General features: G+C 42.0%; 1 protein-coding gene across 29 annotated transcripts in view; it reads right to left on the reverse strand.

Moving 5' to 3' along the window:
• TCF4 (transcription factor 4) overlaps window positions 1–20,303 on the reverse strand; it is a 630,514-nt gene that overhangs the window by 238,734 nt on the left and 371,477 nt on the right. For 24 of the 29 annotated variants that reach the window (XM_069219818.1, XM_069219785.1, XM_069219753.1 and 21 more), the window contains 2 exons: window positions 9,225–9,354; window positions 8,834–8,883 (listed from right to left, as the gene is read on the reverse strand). The exons of the other annotated variants lie outside the window; for them this stretch is intronic. In XM_069219818.1, the coding sequence (XP_069075919.1) occupies window positions 8,834–8,883; window positions 9,225–9,354 (180 nt within the window). The remainder of the gene's footprint in view (window positions 1–8,833; window positions 8,884–9,224; window positions 9,355–20,303) is intronic. 29 annotated transcript variants of the gene reach the window in all.

Raw genomic sequence — 20,303 nt, forward strand, 5'->3', positions numbered from 1 at the left:
AAGCTTAAACACATGGGCAACAATGGTATTTGCTGAGGACATTGCAAGTCAAACAGCTTAGAGGTGGCCCTCACTTTAAATCCTACGGCTCAGTCATGAGGCTAGTGGCCCTCACAGCCTCCAATTCTTTACCAGCCTCCTTGGTCATGGTAGGCAAGTATAGTCTGGCAGAGGATCATGTGGCACAGCCAGGGCATCACTGCCCATGAACTTTGTCCTCTGGTTTATACGGTCACCACATACCAGGTCCTTTTCCATCCTTTTGTAGCCTTAGTCTATTTTAGCCCAGTCCAGTTCTCACTGGAGTAAAGTGCGGAATAGGTGAGAGCCCTGACTTCAGTGATCAATGATGGGCTATCCCAGGATATGGGCCGTCCTTTTAGGGTGTTGGGAAAGGGGAGTTATAGCATGTACAATGCTCTACATGAAAAAAACTGCTGGTTGTATTCAAGAACCAATAAGCAAGAATTCAACGTAGATACTGCCAGCTAGGCATTTCCTAAAATTGTACTGACTTTTTGATTGAAGGGTTGGAAATGTTAACTGTACAAAAAATCTTTTATGTCCTCTACAACAGTTCTGTCCAGTGCAGTACAGACATTGCGTTACGAAAGTCGCAAGAGTCACGGCAGCTGTACTCACAGGATAAAAATTCCCATGCACAATGCTGCAGTTCAGCCGCGCTGCAGGGATGTACCAGAGTCACGGTGGTGAGAATGCTTTTCAGTTACGTATGTGTTACAGAACTGAAATAGGCAGCAACTCAGCCTCCATTAGAGAAAGTAACATATTCTGGCTTTATGCTCTGCATTTGATAAAACAATTTAACAATCACATATCTAATACCATCGCTAAGCAATGTTGCTTAGGTGTCTTGCTACAGTTCATTACTAATTCAACAATGATCGGTGCTGATTCATTTGATTAACCTTCGTTTGAGGTCAGTCAAAAAACAGCTCCTGAATCAGTAGGAGTCCAACCCCTCTTCGTGTGATCACAGTTACAAAGACAGCATCTATTTTAAATGATACTGTGACCTTATCGAATGACCTCCGTTTGCTCTGAAAAGTGTATCCATATGTGGAGGCATCATCACCAATTGGACTAATGGCTCCATACGAGGATATGTCATCATAATCCCCCGTCTGGGCATTGGAAACATGGAGCTACAATTCCAGGAATTTAGATAATGCCTCTGTAAACCTTGGTCATTACAGGACTGTGGGGTTTTGCCAAACGCACTGGAGTTGCTATAACCAATGCTACTAAAAGGTCCACAGCAGAGTGAGTTTAAATAAGCTCTGCCTTGTCAACTCAATTATTGGTGCCAACTTTCAAGGAAATTCTGGTGGCACATTAATTGCTGCCCAAGAGACTGCAACTCTGTTCAACTTTAGGGCCTGCTGCCTGTGTGTCTGGATTTGTGCCTACAGGGTGCCCACACCTGGGCTGGCACATTAGCTGCTCTTGTTTCATTCAGGCAACAGCATTCACTATTTGCACAACTGTTGTGGATTTTCTCTGTGAGCAGCAGAAGTACACATATTTACACCCCTTTGTTGTTCTACTGTTCACTAGTAGGGTCTGATATCACTGCACAATGTCTATCATTGGAGATGTATCTGTGCTCTCTGTCCAATCTGCCATCTTTGCTGCTGAATCATATCTGACACATATACCTTGGTATGTGAATAAATGGTCTCGTCCGGTTCTCATGACCTATTTTTCACCATGCCAAGGATTCTTATTTTCAATGACTAGACAGTCCTAATGCCCACTAATGGCCCTTTCTTTGTATCAGAGAGGTGGGTAATTCTTCTGCATCACAGGAGATATGGGAAGGACTTGTGCGACTCAAGGAACCATTAACAACACTCGCATTAGCCCACATGTGGGGAAATGCACAATTTGGACCTTAGGATACTGCTGAATCAGCGCCTTATATTAGGGCTCCCGATTTTAGAGCATTTAATTTCTCAACATTTTTATCTCTAGGAGTCATTTCTTTTTTACAGTTAATATCGGTATATATGTGTGTCTATGAAAAAAAGTTATTTGCAAGGGGTAAGTTTCCACATTTATTTAACTGAGTGCACTCGTACGTGGAGGACTCTCAGATTTTAGTCCTCTTTTCACAATGGGCACCAATACCATTCAGTAGCAGATACACATGAGGTTTCCAAGGTCTTCTCCATAGATGGTTTGACCATATATTTCAGTTCTCCGCACGTGGTATAGAAAAGAACAGCGTGGTTATTGACGCGGCACAACCATTTTGTCACTCCTCCTCCCCGACATTAAGGTTCATTTATTTTATTCAAGCATTCTCATATAGGGCCCTAGACCAGAAGCATGAGCAAACTCTGCAAATAAACTGCTAATGCAGAGCATTTGAAAAGATTTCAGCTAGCGACCCACATCCTACAAAACTAAATACATTTGAGATATTCTGAAACAGGAGATAGATATAACTACATAAAAGTGAGAGGCTGATGGGAGAGACAGCAGTGAGACCAGAATTACAATAAGAGAGGGGATGCGCAAAAGATCAAGGTCTGTAAAAGGTGTCTAAGAGTGGTGCAGATGGATTGTTTCCAGTGGCACAGAAACTGGTGATATTGTATTATTCAGACACAGTAGTGAAATCCGCCTCACTGGTGTCAATAAATAAAGAAAACACTTTTTACACTAATAGTTGTGCCTGTTATGTAGAAAAAAACAACAACACCCGTCTATCACAGTTCGTGTAAGCTCCCTGATTATCGCTCATGTGTCATGAGCTCTTCAAGCACAAATTTCAGAAAGAATAATTTGTGACATATTTGCATCAGGATATAAAACTGACTTCAGTAACGATTCCTGGGCCGTTTCTAGTTCTTCTACAATCAAGCAACTTGGATTCTAAGTGAGAAAGTGTTTTAGGAGTCCAAGGACCCCAAAGGTACCAAGACAAAAGAGCTGCATGCCTACGAAGGGTGCTCTATTTTAGCTCTAGAAAACTGGCACTTAAAGGGCATCAGAATATATTATGGTGCGCACTATATCCTGGAGCAACAGGCATGTGCAATGTGCCTAAAACATCTCAGTTTCAATTCCAGGGATGGCATATGTGTTGTGTGCCATTTAGATAAGCCACTTTCAAAACGAAGAATAGCTTTTATTTTCTGCCACAGTTTTCATCACCTCTTGATTGTGCTCTAATTGGCAGTACAGAGGGAGCGATTGGGAACCAAAGTCAGCCAGAACAAAAATGTTCAGATCAGACACACATTCAATCATGCCAGTGACTGTAGCGAACAAGTCTGACAATCTCCACTGGGCTTGGGAAAGGGGTCTAGTGTGCGCTAGCGCCCAAATAAAAGGTGCCCAAATTAAGCCCAGTAAGAGGTTTACTTTTCAAATGTATTGAATAGCTCTTCAAAGGCTTGATCTTGGCAGCCCATCCTGCTGTGTTAGCAGTCCCTGAGCGTATAGGCCCAGCAGGGGAATGTCAGAGTCCCTGAATGGCCAGACGGTCCCTGGGTATAGCATATCGTGGTAGCACTTGAGTGGGCATGTGCTGTACTTTAAACGCATACAGCTGATGCATTTGTTTTCCCCAGTACGAATAGGCAGCTGAGAGTTCATTAAGGACAAAGAAAGAAAAGTAAAAATTGTTCGTTAGTCACACACAATGAGACAAGCACTATAAAGAAGCTACTGTGCACGTGATGAAGAAAACTATACAATTCACCTACTAAGTAGTGCCTAGGGATGCCATTAATATTGAGTTATGCAGCGCTACACAACATTGTTATGCATCAAAAGTTTTGTAAATAACGTCGTAACAAAAGCATAAAAGAGGACCAAATGAGGTGTCAGAGTACTGCACGGTCACTTAAAGTGCAACAGTACACAAAGCATCAATAACAAAACAGCGCATTACATTATTACAAAAATACAAAGAAAAATAGGCCAGATCACGAAGCTGTTTTGTTTTCTAATTCTAAGTAATGTCCACCAAGAATGCATAAATGGTTTTACTGAATCTGCAGAGAAAGTATTTCTGCCAGAGATGTGGTAAAACATGCAGAAGATTGGAGCACTGACGCAAAAAGGTTGCTTCGTCTTTCTGGATTTAGTAAATTGTGGGGGTTTCATGTCAAATCAGATTGGATCCCGGAGATCTGCATATAACCTGAAATGATATCCCGCAAAGCCAAATAATTTGGAGTTTTTAGATGAATAGCCTCAAAAACAAGTGGTCGCCTGTTAATAATTTACATATGTAAGAGCAGCGAGTCCTTTATCTTGAGGCCCGCAGTGATGTGGGAGCAGAAGAGGGTACGCTCTTAAGACGAGGCAGAACCAACGTGGGAACATGCGCTACAGCACCATTTCCTGAATCCACCGTAGACAGATACAGAGCCTGTATCTTGGAGTCAAAATGCTGATCCAGAATTAGCACGTTTTTTCTGAAGGACAGAAATCCTAATAGTTCATTTCACTCACGGATTAACATTCTCAGTCATACTAAGATGCTCATCAAAACAGGACACAGGAGCATTTCTAAGAAACATCAGTAGCCAAGCTGGGAGGCAGAGCTAGGAAAGGTGAGGTGAGCATAAGGAGGAAAAAGGGAGATCTGTTTGAAAAAGAGAAGAAGTGTGTGGATACTGGTCGTTTAGAACCTATGAAGAGGTGCGTCTCAAAGATGAAAGGACATGAAGAACAACAGACCACTTCGGCATGGAGTAGAGAGGAGAAATGAACAGTGAAGAGTGAAGCGTGTAAACAAAGATGGGAGGTGCGCACATAAATGAAGATGGGAGGTGGCTGAAAGATATATTGGCGTCTGGACATTGCAGTTCCAGGATATACAGAAACTGACAACAGATATTTTTTACATCATGGGGATAACAGAAAATGGCTGATTAGCCCTCTATATTCTGGCCATGTACACCCCTGCTCAAATAATACAAGTCTTACTCTACTGTTACACTACTGTTTCTGCCAAAGTGTATAAGGTAAGCAGGATAGACTGTGAGTGGAAATTATAGTTAGGGAAGTATTTGGTAGAAAAGAGAACAATAAATAAGTTGTCTTAATACTGGACAGCAGAATGGCATGGAGGTCACAAAAGTGTCTGGAGTAGACTTTGCTTCGTTGGAGTCAGAATGCAGGCAGATTTTAAAGCTAAATGCTTGCTGGGCAGTGAAATAAGGCATACATTTTTAAAGGAGAACATGTTTAGTTGGAGGTACTGAGATGCAAGGAGTGGTGCAGAGGCAAGATATATACACACACACACAAGCATCTGAGAAAGATTGGGAAAAACAGAGGGGAGGCTTGGTCTCCTACCAAATGTTAGAGCCATATCTGGGGAACCTATTGTACTGAAGGCGTAATTTACACTGGATAGAGGGCAGGCATTTTGTTTTGGATGAACCAAAATTAATCAAATTTGGAAACAGGTGGGAGAGAAAATTGAGAATATGTTTTAGGAATGGTAGGTCTCTGAAAATAAAGGAATAAAGAGATTGTTAAAGGAATGTGGGAGAGCAGCGTCTACAGTCTGTAAGAGCAGTACAGGCATGCACAAATAAATAAGGCTTTCCAACCGAGGAGTGTGTGACGGCATATGTCTGGTGTAATTAGCAATAAATCACACATGTTTACCATTTTAGTTTACGTAACACCTAAGACAGTGCACATAGTCACAGTATATGTCCAGAACCAGCACAAACGCGGTTCACAAAAGAGGCTGGCAGAAAGGTATTTTCAAAAGGTTTGGCAGCAAATTCTCACCGTGGTGAGCAGCTGGAGAGAAGCAACCCACCTCTGACCATCAACCGACCATGCTTACCTGCCTCCTGCAGGCTTTGACAGGGTGAGTTACCTTTTTTTAACTGTGTCTTCAAGTGCAGATTTCCCAATTATTTTAACTGCTGTACCAGTGAAACAGTAAGGGATTACTCATTGACAAGAAGATGTCTCTCAAATATATATTTCCGAAATTAGCAACTTTCACCCCCAAATAAATTAAATATTGACACACTCAAAAATCGTTTTTCGTCATTCAAGAAGAGGTGTGCTGACTCTGACATGCTGGGACTGCGCATGGTTAGAGTGGCCTGGCCTACCTCCCACCTCCTTGGTCATCTGTCGACTCATAGTGACTGACGGCCTGGTTGGGATTATTATTGTGTTCTGTCTGAAGATGACTGTGAGTCTTTGGCTGTAATAATGGGCGACATCCTAAATGCGCGTGCATGCCCTTCCTCCAGATCGGAGTCTGCATCACTGTGGCAGACTCCCAGTGCAGAGCGCCGAGGAGCAGGTGTCAAGAAACACACTTGGTTCAAGTTCCTCAGTCTACCACAGGCATATTTAAATTCCATTCATGGAACGCACAAGAATACATTATTTCCATTAAAAATGAGAGAACATATTCTGAGCCAAATCGGGATTGAGATAGGTAGAGGTGAAATGGTGCCTTTTAAAGCATAACTCTATAAGGAAAACATATTTTCTCGTCATCGAGGCTATGAGCGAGGGACCCAAACACACGCCACAATACTGGCTCGTACGCCTTTGGAAAACACCATATGTGCTTCCCATGAAACCCCTGATGCCTCTTCTCGCGCCTGACATCAAAGAGCACATTTTGGCACAAAATGATGCTCTTCCTGCGAAATTATGACGAACGCGCGCATCGAAAGTCAAATTTCCCGGCGAATATTCATCCCATTTTCAAATCAAGCTATAAAAGTACCGCGTATCGCCCGCACGCGACTTCTGCCCCAGTCACGGGGGCAACCGGCACCGTCGGACTAGTTTATCTGGAAAAGCACAGAAAATGAAGTTTAGCCTCCCCTCGCCTGGCACCCGAGCAGAGCGGCTCGTCGGACGCAGATGGGAAGAGCCCGCCGAGCGCCGCTCCGCGCGCCCCCCTCGCGCACGCACGAAACTGACTCACGAAAGAAGTGACCCCACGGCAGGATCGCCAGAAACACTGCTGGCCAGGGCGCCGTGCTGCAGGTAAAAACCGTGTGTCTGTGAATAAATAGAAATTATATTTTTAAAGATTACCCGGCTGTTCATTGAAATGTAATCTTAGAAACATTAGAAGCGAATCTTTTGCACAAGATGCTAACACATACCTATGTACTGTTTGGAAGTTATGGTCATTAACGACAAAAATATATTTTAGAGGCTAATCGAAGCTGTGATCTGCTTCAACCTTAACGTCAATTACTCTGTGCACGCGATTCAATAAAATGTAAATATATGCTGGGATATGCGTGCTAATAATTTCATTATACAACCGTATGTGAAATTCGCGAGATTTGTACATTTCTATTTGGGCTTTTCTAAATCACAACTAACCATCCACCAATGGCTTCGGAGCGCTTTGCCTGTGGACACATATAAATATACGGGAGTCAGGATAGGTAAAAGTGTACAGTTCTGATTCATAAAAGAACATTCAGTAGAATTATTCCAATACATTTCACTCCCTCACAAATAACTGGGTGAAAAATGTTGCCGCCAGGCGTGAGAAATTCCGAGAGCCTCCAACCCTAAACCCCCTATGGCATTCAGCGGGGGCACCTTGTTTCGGCTCTGCCCAGCTCTGCCCAGCCCCCCCCCCCTCCCTCCCCCCCTTCATTACATATAGTTGGATGGCAATCAGAGCATGTCACGGCGTTGCAAACAAAGGGCTGGCAGCAGCAATGCCAAGGAGAGCTCATGCATCGTTTCAATGCCCGCAATATGCCATGAAAAAAGAGTGTGCATTATAATTCATCACACAGATGATCTGAGATCAACTGCAACACAAGCCGCAATTGGCACAACAGTCCACCAGCTCTACATCACAAAACACTGCCCACGATAACAATAGTCAAAATAAATATCACAAAAGTAACTGAAGGGCTTCACCGCCATCTGCAACAATTTTACAAGTGTAGCAAGAAATCAGAGTTCTGCGCAAACTCCCAATAACACAAAACATATGGAATAAATGTATAAATAGCTATATTGACACATCTATTGCAATACATCACTATACATCTGTCACTACAGTCCTACCACCACAACTAGCTTTAATATAGTAGACTGACAGTTGTAGACAATCATTGTTAGGACACAAGCGAGGCTACATGAGATTTTACAATGAATAGGAACTCGTAATCCATGCACTGACAAATGTCTTTATTGAAATGGCATTATTATTCAGGTCAGTGCTCTATTGTAGCCAAGCTAGAAAACAGAGGATGCTTTTTCTATACATTACATGAACGTCCTGTTCCATGTGCAGTATACATATGTCGGCATTTGCTGAGGTGTCCCCAGATTACTCGAGTCACAGCTGGATTACGCTGCCTGACACCTGGCGTCCCAGCCAGACACGCCGAGGACGCTTGTGTCCTAGGTTTCATTCAGACACCTCCTCGGAAAATGAAGATGTTCACTTAGGTTGCAGCTTATGCAAATAAATCCTGTGCGCAAATCTCCTTGAACATGCAAATCCGCAAATCAGTACCTCGCCAAAACATAAGCCAACCGCCGCATGATGCTATAGCGCCTTTTCTACAAAGCTTTGCACAGGTAAGACTCTCAAAACTGTAGGTGCCCTTCCAAAGCTCTTCACTGGAGTGTCATGCCGGAGCAATGCAAACCACAACCTCTTCTAGGAAGGCAAAGAAGTCTCCAAACATTGGGTCACCTGATATTTTGATCAAGTTACTACTTCTTTATGTCTCAGGTCAACTAATTAATTCTCCACAAACACATTCATTTTTATTTCTTTAGCTAAGCCACTTTAACAGAGGAAGAACTTTGTACTTACTGAGGAGGGTAAACCGGGAGGAACCTTTCGAACTTTCTTGGCCTGCACCTCTGTTAAAAAATGCAAACAGAAAGGAATATGAAGCAATTTTTTTCTTTTACTGCTGTTGGCCAAACATCTAAAAACTTTCAAGATTTTCAAAAGGAAAATCCTATTTTTGTTCCAAGCCCTTTCAATTGTATACATGTGATTAGAAACTCACACAAATGTGTTTGATTTAATTTCAACAACACTATTTTATAAAAGGATAAGGGAGAGGGTAAGCAGCCACACATGGCAATAACCGTTATATAGCCCACCAGACTACTTTCACGGAAAATGACGGGTTCAGATACTTTTCATATCTCGGGTCATTGCTGTGGTAATGAACATTAGGGTATGGGATACTCACCCATGTTACTACTGTGTAGCGTCCTCCGCCGGGGGTTATTGCTAGAATACTGAAAGTACTGAGAGCCGGGTTTTGTGGGTGATAGTGCTCCTGGGCTACCAATCTCCATGTCACCGCCAAGAAGACTTTGCTAGGAAGAAAGAAAAAAAAAATACACACATGGCTACATTGCACACTTATTCTCTAGAGTCTTAGGAACCAATATTGTAAATCTTGATTGCAACATTTGGATGCACCATTGCCAAAGTCAAACACTACACTCGACACATCAAAAAAAAGAACATAGGTCACACCCCCTCCACTCCCAAATTAAAATTATGATATCCTTACAGGTCTTTCAAACTGGGTACAGTAAATCAAAAACTAGTCTCTATATCACCATTATCAGTGTGCATTATCAACTTGAGATGGGTGGTTCAACGAACATAGTAGTGGATTTGTTTATAGTGTTTTTTGTCTTCCTTCTTTGTGCAGTAGACGCATTTCCTGTCCCACCCACAGAAAACTCAGGTCTGAAATGGGTTGCGCCAATTAGAATGAGATCATTGTCCTTTAATCAAAATCTTTGTCTCCCTCACAGCATTATCTCAGCCGTGAGCACACACAATAAATTTCAAAGAACATGTTAATCCCAAAAACACATGACGCATGGTCAAAATACATATATTTTGTGGTCCGCATGAACAATGAGAGGCTCAGCTTTCACCGTGGAAAACTACCACTGTATCAAATACCAACATCGGCAAAAGAAAAGCAAATGTTCAAAAAAAGGATCCACTATTGAACACCTCACGTCTAGACTAGAAGATTACTTGTTCACATTGATTTAAAGCATGTCTGAAAAAAGACAACCTTTCAACAACATTATCATTTTTATTACACAATACATGGAAACTTACCCAAGTGGTATAAACCCTCTGATTACAATTTGCACAGAACCCATTGTCCCTATAATTATTCAGACACGTAATAGCGCAGGTGTAGACAGGAACCGCTGTATTAACAAATTTATCAGTCCAAAAAGAACATTTTTCGCTGAGACCCCAAAAGTCTAACTTTATCTTCAGTTGTAATCAACTTTTTACCGACTGAACTAATTACTGTACTCGATAAAGTACAGAATGTGTTTTCCCTAATCTAAATTCTAATCACCATGTCACTCACAACAGACTTAGTAATGCTTCACTAACACACTATTCACATGCAAAATACGCTAAATAGGCCAATTATGACTCTTCTCCTCTTCCCTGGTTAACCCGCTGAGAACTGAAAAATTTCACAAGACCGGCACCAACTAAAACAAAGGGCCCTTGTCTTAAATGAAGTCAGTCTTTCTCACCCCGACGGAGCCCGACAAAGTGGAATGTCGCCTCCTGAAAGGAGGTGGTCAGAAAACACACAAGCCAGGATTTCAGAAATTAAAACACCCCTATTTATTTGACCCAGCTGCTAGAAATCGGCCAAAATAATGCACGGATGGATGCAAGTTTGTTTTGTTTTTTTGGTCATATCAACTTCTACTGCTTTGTACTGGGCAATTACATTTTGTGCACCTCAGCTGCAGTGTTAAAGTCACAGTACTACAGTCAAGCCCAAAGCGCAGTCACTAGAGCCCCACAAATGGCAAACACACACTGCTTGGGTCTGTAGTATTGGAATTTACAGAAACCCATGCAGAGCCAATGGGACACGAACAGCGGAGGGTGACACGCCTAAGCTAGAAAGCAGGCGGCACATTTTCAGGTACAATATATAACAATGGGACACGAACAGCGATGGGTGACGTGCCTAAGCTAGAAAGCAGGCAGCACATTTTCAGGTACAATATATAACAATGAGACACAAACAGCGATGGGTGACGTGCCTAAGCTAGAAAGCAGGCGGCACATTTTCAGGTACAATATAGAACAATGGGATACAAACAGCGATCAGTGACGTGCCTAAGCTAGAAAGCGGGCAGCACATTTTCAGGTATAATTTATATAAAAATGTGCAACTAAATTACAGCTGTGATGGGAAGAAACTACTAAGTTTATTCGGCACCAAATCTACAGTTGCAGTGGATACCGCTGGTGCATCAAATCTGCACATGCAGTATATAGAGGGCTTTAAACAAACACACAGGAAGTATGAAAAGTGAAAAGTGGTGCAAGTCCCAGAAAATGAGCACATTTACCGGTTCAGAAAGCAAACATCCCTTCAGACAGATGGGATGCCCTTCTCAGGCAGAGAGGTGACGCAGGAACGTTTTTGAAAAGAGGTCCCCGATTTGGAAAGCCTGGATGCGTTTACAGTCCCTCCTTTTCTAAGTCAGCCCTGGACACGCCTACCATGTGCCCCCTAGTCTACCCTCTCTTCATAGAAATTGCTAATGCTATAGAAGCACAGAGAGTGGGATTGGCAGGCTGGATGCAGAGACGTTATTTAAGGCATGGGGAGAACAAGCTCTGGCCAGGGGCCCCAGCTTTTCAGGCCCCCCCCTCCTGTTCTGCAGAGTCTTGCCCTGATGACCTTGAATAATTCTTAAACAGTTTGCTTTAAATACCATTTTATTTTTAAATGCAAGAGTCTGTTACTGACATTTTGCAGAGAAATGCTGTTTATGTTTCATGCAAAATCCATAAAAAAAGATGATATCAGAACAAACAGGACCTTATATAGGAGAACTAGGAAGGTGTCACAGAGATTATCTGTAGTAATATCAGTGAGCTGCTGCTGTGTCACAGTATTGAAAACGGACTTCACTATCTCTGAATATTAGGTGCAAGCACATTTAGAATATGGAAGAGTGTGCCTATGCACTGTCAGTGACCTGGCCGAAGTGGGCATGAAAGCTGAAACTGGGTCCTAAATTCAAAGCAGTTACAGATAAGGCCCACAAACTACGCTTGGCCCAGGGCCCTAAAATCATTAAGAGCTCCATGGCTGGCTGTGTTCAGGGAGGAGATTTGGGACAGAAGGAATAGGGTATTTATCTCAATGGCAAGCAAGGTTATTTACTCTTTCGCTGTGTATTACATATATATCCTCTCACTCATTCAGTTACTCCTTCCAGACTCAGAGAATGTTCTATCTCTCTGGGATAGAGGACTGTACTTTATTTTCGATCACTATTAAAAAAAAACATTACACTTGAAATGTATAGGCTAGTTGAGCCCCAGGCACGCCCAAGAAGCTCACTCACTCTAAATCCGGAGTCCAGAGTCTCTGTTTAGGTCGTTGCACACACTAAGGGAAGGCTTGGTGAGCGGATCATCTAGAGGAAGTGGGGTGGGGGCAAGGACATCACAAGAGGCTGCACACCCACGCGTCCTGTCAGTGAATCTTCATTATCTCACAATCATAGTCAAATAAATCAATGAATAGAGAGTCTGCACAGCAGGTACACTGGACAGAAATAAGTGAGGACATCTAACCAACATGGCACCTGTACTCTTCACAATACCAGCTAAAAGGCACACCCCAAAAGTGGTAGCAGCTCACCCTCAAAAACATTAACAGCTGATTTTCCAGAAAATGAAGTACCCGGAGCTTGAGAGCAGTGTATCCAGACAGCTTCAGTGAGTGGAAATCAGTGATGACAGCTAGAGTGGACTTAGCACTGTTGACTAAGAAGCTGAACGGGGGATCCTTCATCCATCTGGGCAAATCGTAAGGCCCCTGATGAGAAGAGGGCCTGATCATCCAGACGGCAAGAACCAGCAGTGACTTTAAAAGAAATATCACTGATGTAGTTATCTTAATACGCTGAATACAGAGTTAGGTCAAGAGTCCAGCCGACCACATTAATCACATATTTTCAATAAGTGCCTAGAACTGAATTTGAAACTAAGCACACTAGAAGTCCACTGCACAGAGGCAATCCCCAAACTGAATATGCAACAAGATCGGGATAACCTTGCCATTAGGAAATACTGTCAGGGAAGAAACAGGTTGAAGAGACCAATATCTAGAATCAGACACATACTAATGTGACAGGAAAGCCTCAATAAGATGTGTGCTACTCAGATTCACAAAATATTGCGAAGGACAGGCACTGTTTTGCTGGGGAGTGGATGAAATGAACATCAGTGATCTCACTGTCACATCCCTAACCCTATTTATTCAACCCTTTTTCTCCAGAGTTTGTGAACTACCCATTTCCAGTCTTCTGTCTAAAGGAATGTGAAGACCAAACTGTTAGCCTGCCTTCTCTGACAATATTTAATGGTTCCCTCTGATAAATTCTTTAAAAAAAAACAAAAAACTTTTGTGGTAGCATGGGAGAAATAGAGAGAGAACATTTATAAAACTTATTTCCCCATTTATTCAGCAACTTGATTCCTTATTCAAAGGAGGTGAATTGAAACCTGACATAATCTTGCCACTGCTGAGGCAACAGCAGCAGTCCATTCAGGAATATTCAGCTTGGCCATGAATTTTGCTTCAATCTTTTCACAAACCAATGCTTAGAAAGAGGTTTTTCTCTTCTTAAAGATTTTTTAAAACACATCTGATTGAAGAAAAAGGGTTTATTAGCGCAAGATAGTCCACAAAGTCAAGAATGGGGTCAGCACACGCTTTTCCAGAGGGAAGATATCATTTAATCTGGAAAATGGGTCCTCTTTTGGCACTGCTGAGAGAGAGAGAGAGAGAGAGAGAGAGAGAGGAAAGACTATCTGTACTGAAGATGCATACCTAGTATGAGGAGATAGCAGGGGGGCAAGACAGAACCCTAAATTAATTTGAACTGGAACTCTCAATGGGACTCAAGCCTGCTTCAGTACTAGAACATCTGAAGGCACAATCAACCCCCAATGGCTGTCTGACATTCTACATGGCATGACATTTTGAGGGGTCAGCTGTATAATGTGCCTTACGCTGAGGAGTATGGGGGAGAAGCAGAATTCCTAACGTACGGTCCCCAATTCAAATACTGAACAAAACAAGAATATTTGAAGCGTTGTACCTGAAATCTTAATTCATGGGTGTGTCAAGGCGACTGGTGACTGAATGTCTTAGGTGGACATGGTTATCCTTGGGCCAGTGGGTACTCAGGCTAATAGTCTTGTAGTGGAGACACTGAGTAGTGCCACTGGTCACTTTGAAACAAACTATAGTAAACAGAGGCAAAGGTGCCTTACGATCATTTGTTCTATTAGGCAAGTGGAAGACCTTAACATGCTCATCACCAGAGGGTTTTACTCAGGAACCTTGTAGCCAAGATCTAGTTGAGTTAGGACACTCGAGAAGACTGAGTGAGGCTGCAAGTGGAAGATTTGTATAGAGTAGCGACCAAAAGGGAGTTTTTTCACTGACTGGAAGAAGTCTCCAGACTGAGGAACCTGTACAAATAACATGTAGCAGTAGCTTGTAGAGCTCATAGAAACTCAAAACAGCATATCAGTTAATGTCCTTTTTTCATGGGAAGCCCTCCTATTTTCAAAATGAGGGGGATTTAGTGACACACGAACTGACAACATCCAATTTGGCCATTGGCCTTAGCTAAGCACAGATTTTCAAAATGAGGTGATTCCGATCTCAAACAACTGTTTGAAGTGTACTACGTACAAAATGTGTGGAGAAAAACCCACATGTTTGTCCCAGAAAGAAGGTTTGGAGAAAAGCTCATGCCTGTCCAAGAGATCAACTCACCCACAATCTGACAATGCAAAAGCAACAGATCTTGGCCCATGTACAGCAGAGATAAGTGCCACCAACCTTGAAGTACTCTAAAATACATAGGACAAACAAATTCTTGGAATAATCTGGATGCTTTTGTGTAATTCAAATACAATCTAAATGCTCTCCTGACATCCAGCCAATATGAAATTCTGATGAATCTTTCTGAAAAAAAGGCAGTTACGACTGAAGAGTCCAACAGTCTCTAGAAAAAAATACTAGAAGGTTTTCACGAACAGAAAGGATTAACAGTTACGTATTCTCCTTCCTGATGTACTATGAGCTTAAAAGGTACTCAAGTCCTTATAGGATTTACAGAACTTGCCTGTAGGCCAGCACTAGCTGGCTGTGAAATAACAGTTGGATCATAATCACACCTGTACCTACAAGTGTTGATTTTCCCCACAATTAAATTGCAGAGTCAATGTCTTTGGTTACTAAATGGGATACAACAACATTCTGTCCATTTGTAAAATGTCAATGGGTTTTTGAAATTGTAGAGGCAACCAATATGAGTTGAGGGTTGAGAGTGAGCCCTTTCAGCTGAAACAAGACATCAAACTTGTTGAGTAGTTCAAGAAATGGTTCTTTGTTCTGACCTACAAAAATCACTGACCAGTATCAACAGTTGCATCTTTTGTGAATCTTGCTGGGGATTGGACAAATGTTGGAAATTATTAATCCCAATTCAGAAAAAAAACTTCTTCCAATGACAAAGGAGCCTTATCCAAAATGCAGAATGATTGTTTCAGGGCTTCTTCCTTTTTTATTGGCCACCCACACTGGATCTACTCCCTCACCTCTATGCAAGCAGACCATAACTTTGGGATAACCTTTGATTTGCATGCGGTGCCTCATATCAATATGGTTTTAAAAAGTAGGAAACATCTTCTAATGATCAACCACAGAGTCCTCTGGGGTCGTAATCAGGTTTTTTTTTCTTTACGCTAGATTCATAGCCAAAATCCTACACAAACTGCAATGGATCCAGAACCACTATGTATATCTCATACTCGGCTGACAAATGCCAAATCACAAATCACAAAATCACAAAAGGCAGCATCAAATTGACAGTTCTCTATAGATCAACAAAGCTATGTCCAGGCACCCACCTTTATCACCCAGCCACTCACATCTTATTGGTTAAACACAGGAATAAAGTTAGCCTCCAAAAATCTACCAGTAACTCACCATACAGTAAAAACATGTTGGGGACAGGTTCCTTCCACCACCAAAGCATTCCCCTGCACAACTCCCTTACGTTTTCACTTCATCTTGAACCAAACCATATGAAGTAGAGGAAGGGGGCAATACTTATCAGTTGTACTATGCATACTTATTCCACGTGCGGAACACCAAAGCAGGCTGAAAATTAATCTGACCTGTGTAGCACACTTTCCAACTCCCCTTAAAAAAAAAAAAAATCTTCAATTTCTGTACCAGTCATAAAAATGACTTACAACTGTAGGTAAAAATGTCAGCACCTTAAAATTGAGAAGGAAACCTGATTAGATGGCAGCATACTTAACTGATAGACAGGTTTTTTGGAAAACCTTAATTATGCTAGACTAGATGAATTTTGCTATCTATTCCAGGATGAGGCAGCCTTTCCAGTACCATGGACTGGTAGTCTAAAATTCCTTTCAAAGGCATAGAGAGTGATAGCCTAAAAACAAGAGCCTTTCATGCCTTCAAAATGTTTTCGCTGTAAATTTGAAATAACATTAGCTTCTGTGCCCTTTAAAAGTAAATTCTAATGTTTTGAACAATGCAAAAAGGAATTTCACCTCCCTAAAACAATTTGCTTGCAATACCTTCAGTTACAGTATTGGGCATTATACCCCACTAACATGGAGGCTGCCACTCGCTCATCCCCCCACCCCATGAAACATTAGTCCCAAATTTTGAGGGCACTTACGGGCCTGATCTCTAAAACGTAAGATGTCCTCCAACAATCTTGCATTGTCCCAAGCCATCTATCCCATAGGCAATAGGACTCCACCCATAAACAAGGCACTACCCAGAAGCAGTGAGAAACCATATGGTGTGACATCCCTATGATATTCTACAGCACTTCTTGAAGGGAAACGGCCTAAAAACCTATGACACAATGGTACTACACTCAGCCTACTTGCACGCCATCTATCCTGCACTGCCTCTCACGTGCTGGAGATGCGGTGCGACCTCGGGATACTCTAAGGTATCCTATCCCCATGGACCACCATACAATAATTCTCGAATTTCACCCTCCGACCTTAGACATGCGATGACACACACAGATTGCAATTTGACACAACAAATGATGAGAGCGGCAAAGCAACTTATCACTCTCACTTGGAAATCCCCTGAAGCTCCGCCCATCGCATCCTGGTTTATGAGACTACAGCATACTTTAGCAATGTACTATGTGACTCAAACACTCAGGTTCCGAAAAAAAATTAAAGCGGCGGTGGCAACCCCTCACTGCCCACATGTTTTGCCTGGAATACCTAATTTTCCAACCGCCCCATCTACGTGCCCTACAAATATTAGACTGACAACTGCACTAATTGCCAAACTACTCACCCTTCCCCCTCCCACCCACACCAAGGGGCTCTGAACACACTCTCTAGGGAGAAAATGACCCCACTGCCAGTACATCTCATACCAGCAGTAAAAGAGATATAGTTCACATATTTAGATCTGCTTGATTCCTAATCATTCACCCCCTCACCCCGCTTCTCCTCTCACCACGTTACCCATTTGCAAGCCACGGACATACACTCTCTATAACCGCCCTTCCCCAGATCAGCCCCTCATAACACCTTCATCTGGCAATAGACAATGATATCATGTATACCTTTGTCGCACACTATCAACTTCTGCCCAGTGGCCCCAGCTTAGGACCTGGCCCGGTTCCTTCGCTTGTTCCCCCCCTTTTTGTCAGTTTTATATGCTATATTTCTTTGTATAAAATGTACTGTGGCTCAGCCTGCTTTATCAGCATAAAATGTACTGCTAATACGTTGCATAAAGCTGCTAGATTATCCTCATATCGGTTTTATGTACCTTTGAAAGACTCCAAGAAATGGAGTCTATGCAAAAAAAATCTCATAATTTGAGGGCCCTTAGAAATGCCATTTGAGCCCAATGTGCCAGTTCCAGGTTTTTCAAGTAAAAATGATTCATTACGTTGTTGGGATAGTGGAAAAGGCTCTGAACGCCCTTCAGTGGTACAAGGAAAATACTCAAAGACCTCAGGACACAGCTGCTTATCTTCTCTACCAATGTCAGACTGATGGCTTGTGAGATCAATGAAGCAGGTGAAGCCAAAGCCTCTATTCTGATTCCACCACTCCTATGCTTCTTGTCTTAAAAAGCTCAACATGCACCATGACATTTTTAAAATTAAGCTCCTGAGAGCAATATAGTAAAATCTTTGGTGAAATGTGGGATGAAACAAAGATTAACACCTATGTCAGGAGATAGTTGCAACAAGGAGAATTTCTTCCACTGGGTATTACATCCTCATCAGAAAGAAGTCTTTCTGCAGGACAGAGGGACACTTTGCACACGGATAGCCGAGGCTCTGGCCAACATCAAAGCATCGGGTTTTGTTGCTGCCAGAGTTGCTATCGTTGCTCCAAGCAGGGGTAGTTGTGAGTTGAGGCCATTAATCAACTACAAAAGCCATTCCCCGCTCTTTAAAGTCTGTCTGAACGCCAGGAAAAAGTAGCAAAGAAAAGACAGTTCTAAATAAGTTCTGTGCCTAGCTAATTAAGTTCTAGAGCAACTGGGAGGTTTGGATTTAAAACAAAGATTATTTTTGTAACAGCATGACTGATATAAAAGTAAGTGAAACATAGTTGACGAAAATGGAAAAGTAGGCTGGTACAATCATGCAGTCAATAGGAAGGAAATAGGACTGGACACAGGAGCAGATGATATAAGCATGCAACACATTTTAATCTCTGCTAGAAATATATAAGAAAATGAGTTGGAAAATAGCTTGTCAGGAGCAAGGTTTTGTGTGGGCGAGGTAGAGAGTGTGAAACAAACTTTGAAAGTTTAAAGGCAAATACTACACTTACAGCTGCAAAAGGTAGAAACTGTGCAATTCATTAATAGATCCAATATATTAAGTGGAAGGCATTCCGTGCTGTGCAAGAACTTCTGAAACATGTCAGCATCATTGCCATTAAACCTGGCGGTTGGATACTCCACAATGCCCAGCTTACCAAGATTTCATTAAAATGTTTCATGATTTTAGCTAATAGGACATCGTTAACCTGTGAATGTTTCTGTATGATGGAACTTTGCCAGGCCACTATTCTTCTGAGTTTAATTAAATCATAATTCCATGCAAAATTATCTGCTTTGGACAGCACATATTTATTTTTGCAACAATATATGAAGTGAAACATTGTTATCTATATGTAGTTTATTATACTCATTGTTTTCAAGCCAATAAATTAAACCCTCAACTGATTAAAAAAAAAAAAACTCTAGCAAAGGCAACAAGGAGAACTTGACTGAAGAGCCTAGAAAGATGCCTTATCGGCTTAACACCAAGACCTAAAACAAGGAAATAAGTACTAAATAAGTATTGAACCATGACATGTGTGCTGGCCAAGGTACTATAGATGAACATTGGGGGAATGAGATTATATATTGATCCAGGCTTGAAAATACACTCATACACACTTAAATTTAGTACTCATCTTTCTGATGTGTACCTTATTCAAACCAATGCATCGTTGTTCATTGACTCTACTCATTCTGAAAATGGCCTTCTGGTGGTGATATACCACCTTCTTCCCAGACAAACTGGTGCTAAGGACTTGAGCCGTGTTCCTACCAAAGGTGGTGATGGCTTTTCACTTCGGACAAGTCATCACTCTGCCAAAATTCTTTGCCCTATCTCATCCCTCGAAAGAGGAAAAGAGATTCCATCGTCTGGATGCCAAGATGCCTCTCAACTTTGAGAATGATTGTACCAAGGAATATTGGGTGGAGAATTGGCTATTTGTGGGGTTCGCTAGTGCAAAGAAGGGCAAGGTGGTGCAGAAATGGACTCTCTCAATGGATAGTTCTCTGCAATAAGATCTGCTGCGCATTCCACCACAACCAAAGTTGGTTCAACTGTGTTGGCACATGGAGTGCCTGTCCTGGATATTTGACAGGCAGCTCTGTGGGCATCAGTTCACACGTTCACTAAGCACTAATGCCTCGACAATCAGGTCTATCAACATGAACATTTTGCCTGCTCAGTCGTACAGGACTTTTTAGTTTGAGCCATGCCAAGGACCCACTACTATCAAAGGTACTGCTCTAGTATCTATTTGCAAGGTGAGGAATCTGAGGTTACAAATATCCATCAGAAAAACAAGTTACTTACTTTTGGTACTGCCCTTTCTGATGGATAGTAACTGCAGACTT

Source organism: Pleurodeles waltl, chromosome 1_1 (assembly GCF_031143425.1).
Source record: "Pleurodeles waltl isolate 20211129_DDA chromosome 1_1, aPleWal1.hap1.20221129, whole genome shotgun sequence".
In the NCBI taxonomy this organism is placed as follows: Eukaryota; Metazoa; Chordata; class Amphibia; order Caudata; family Salamandridae; genus Pleurodeles; species Pleurodeles waltl.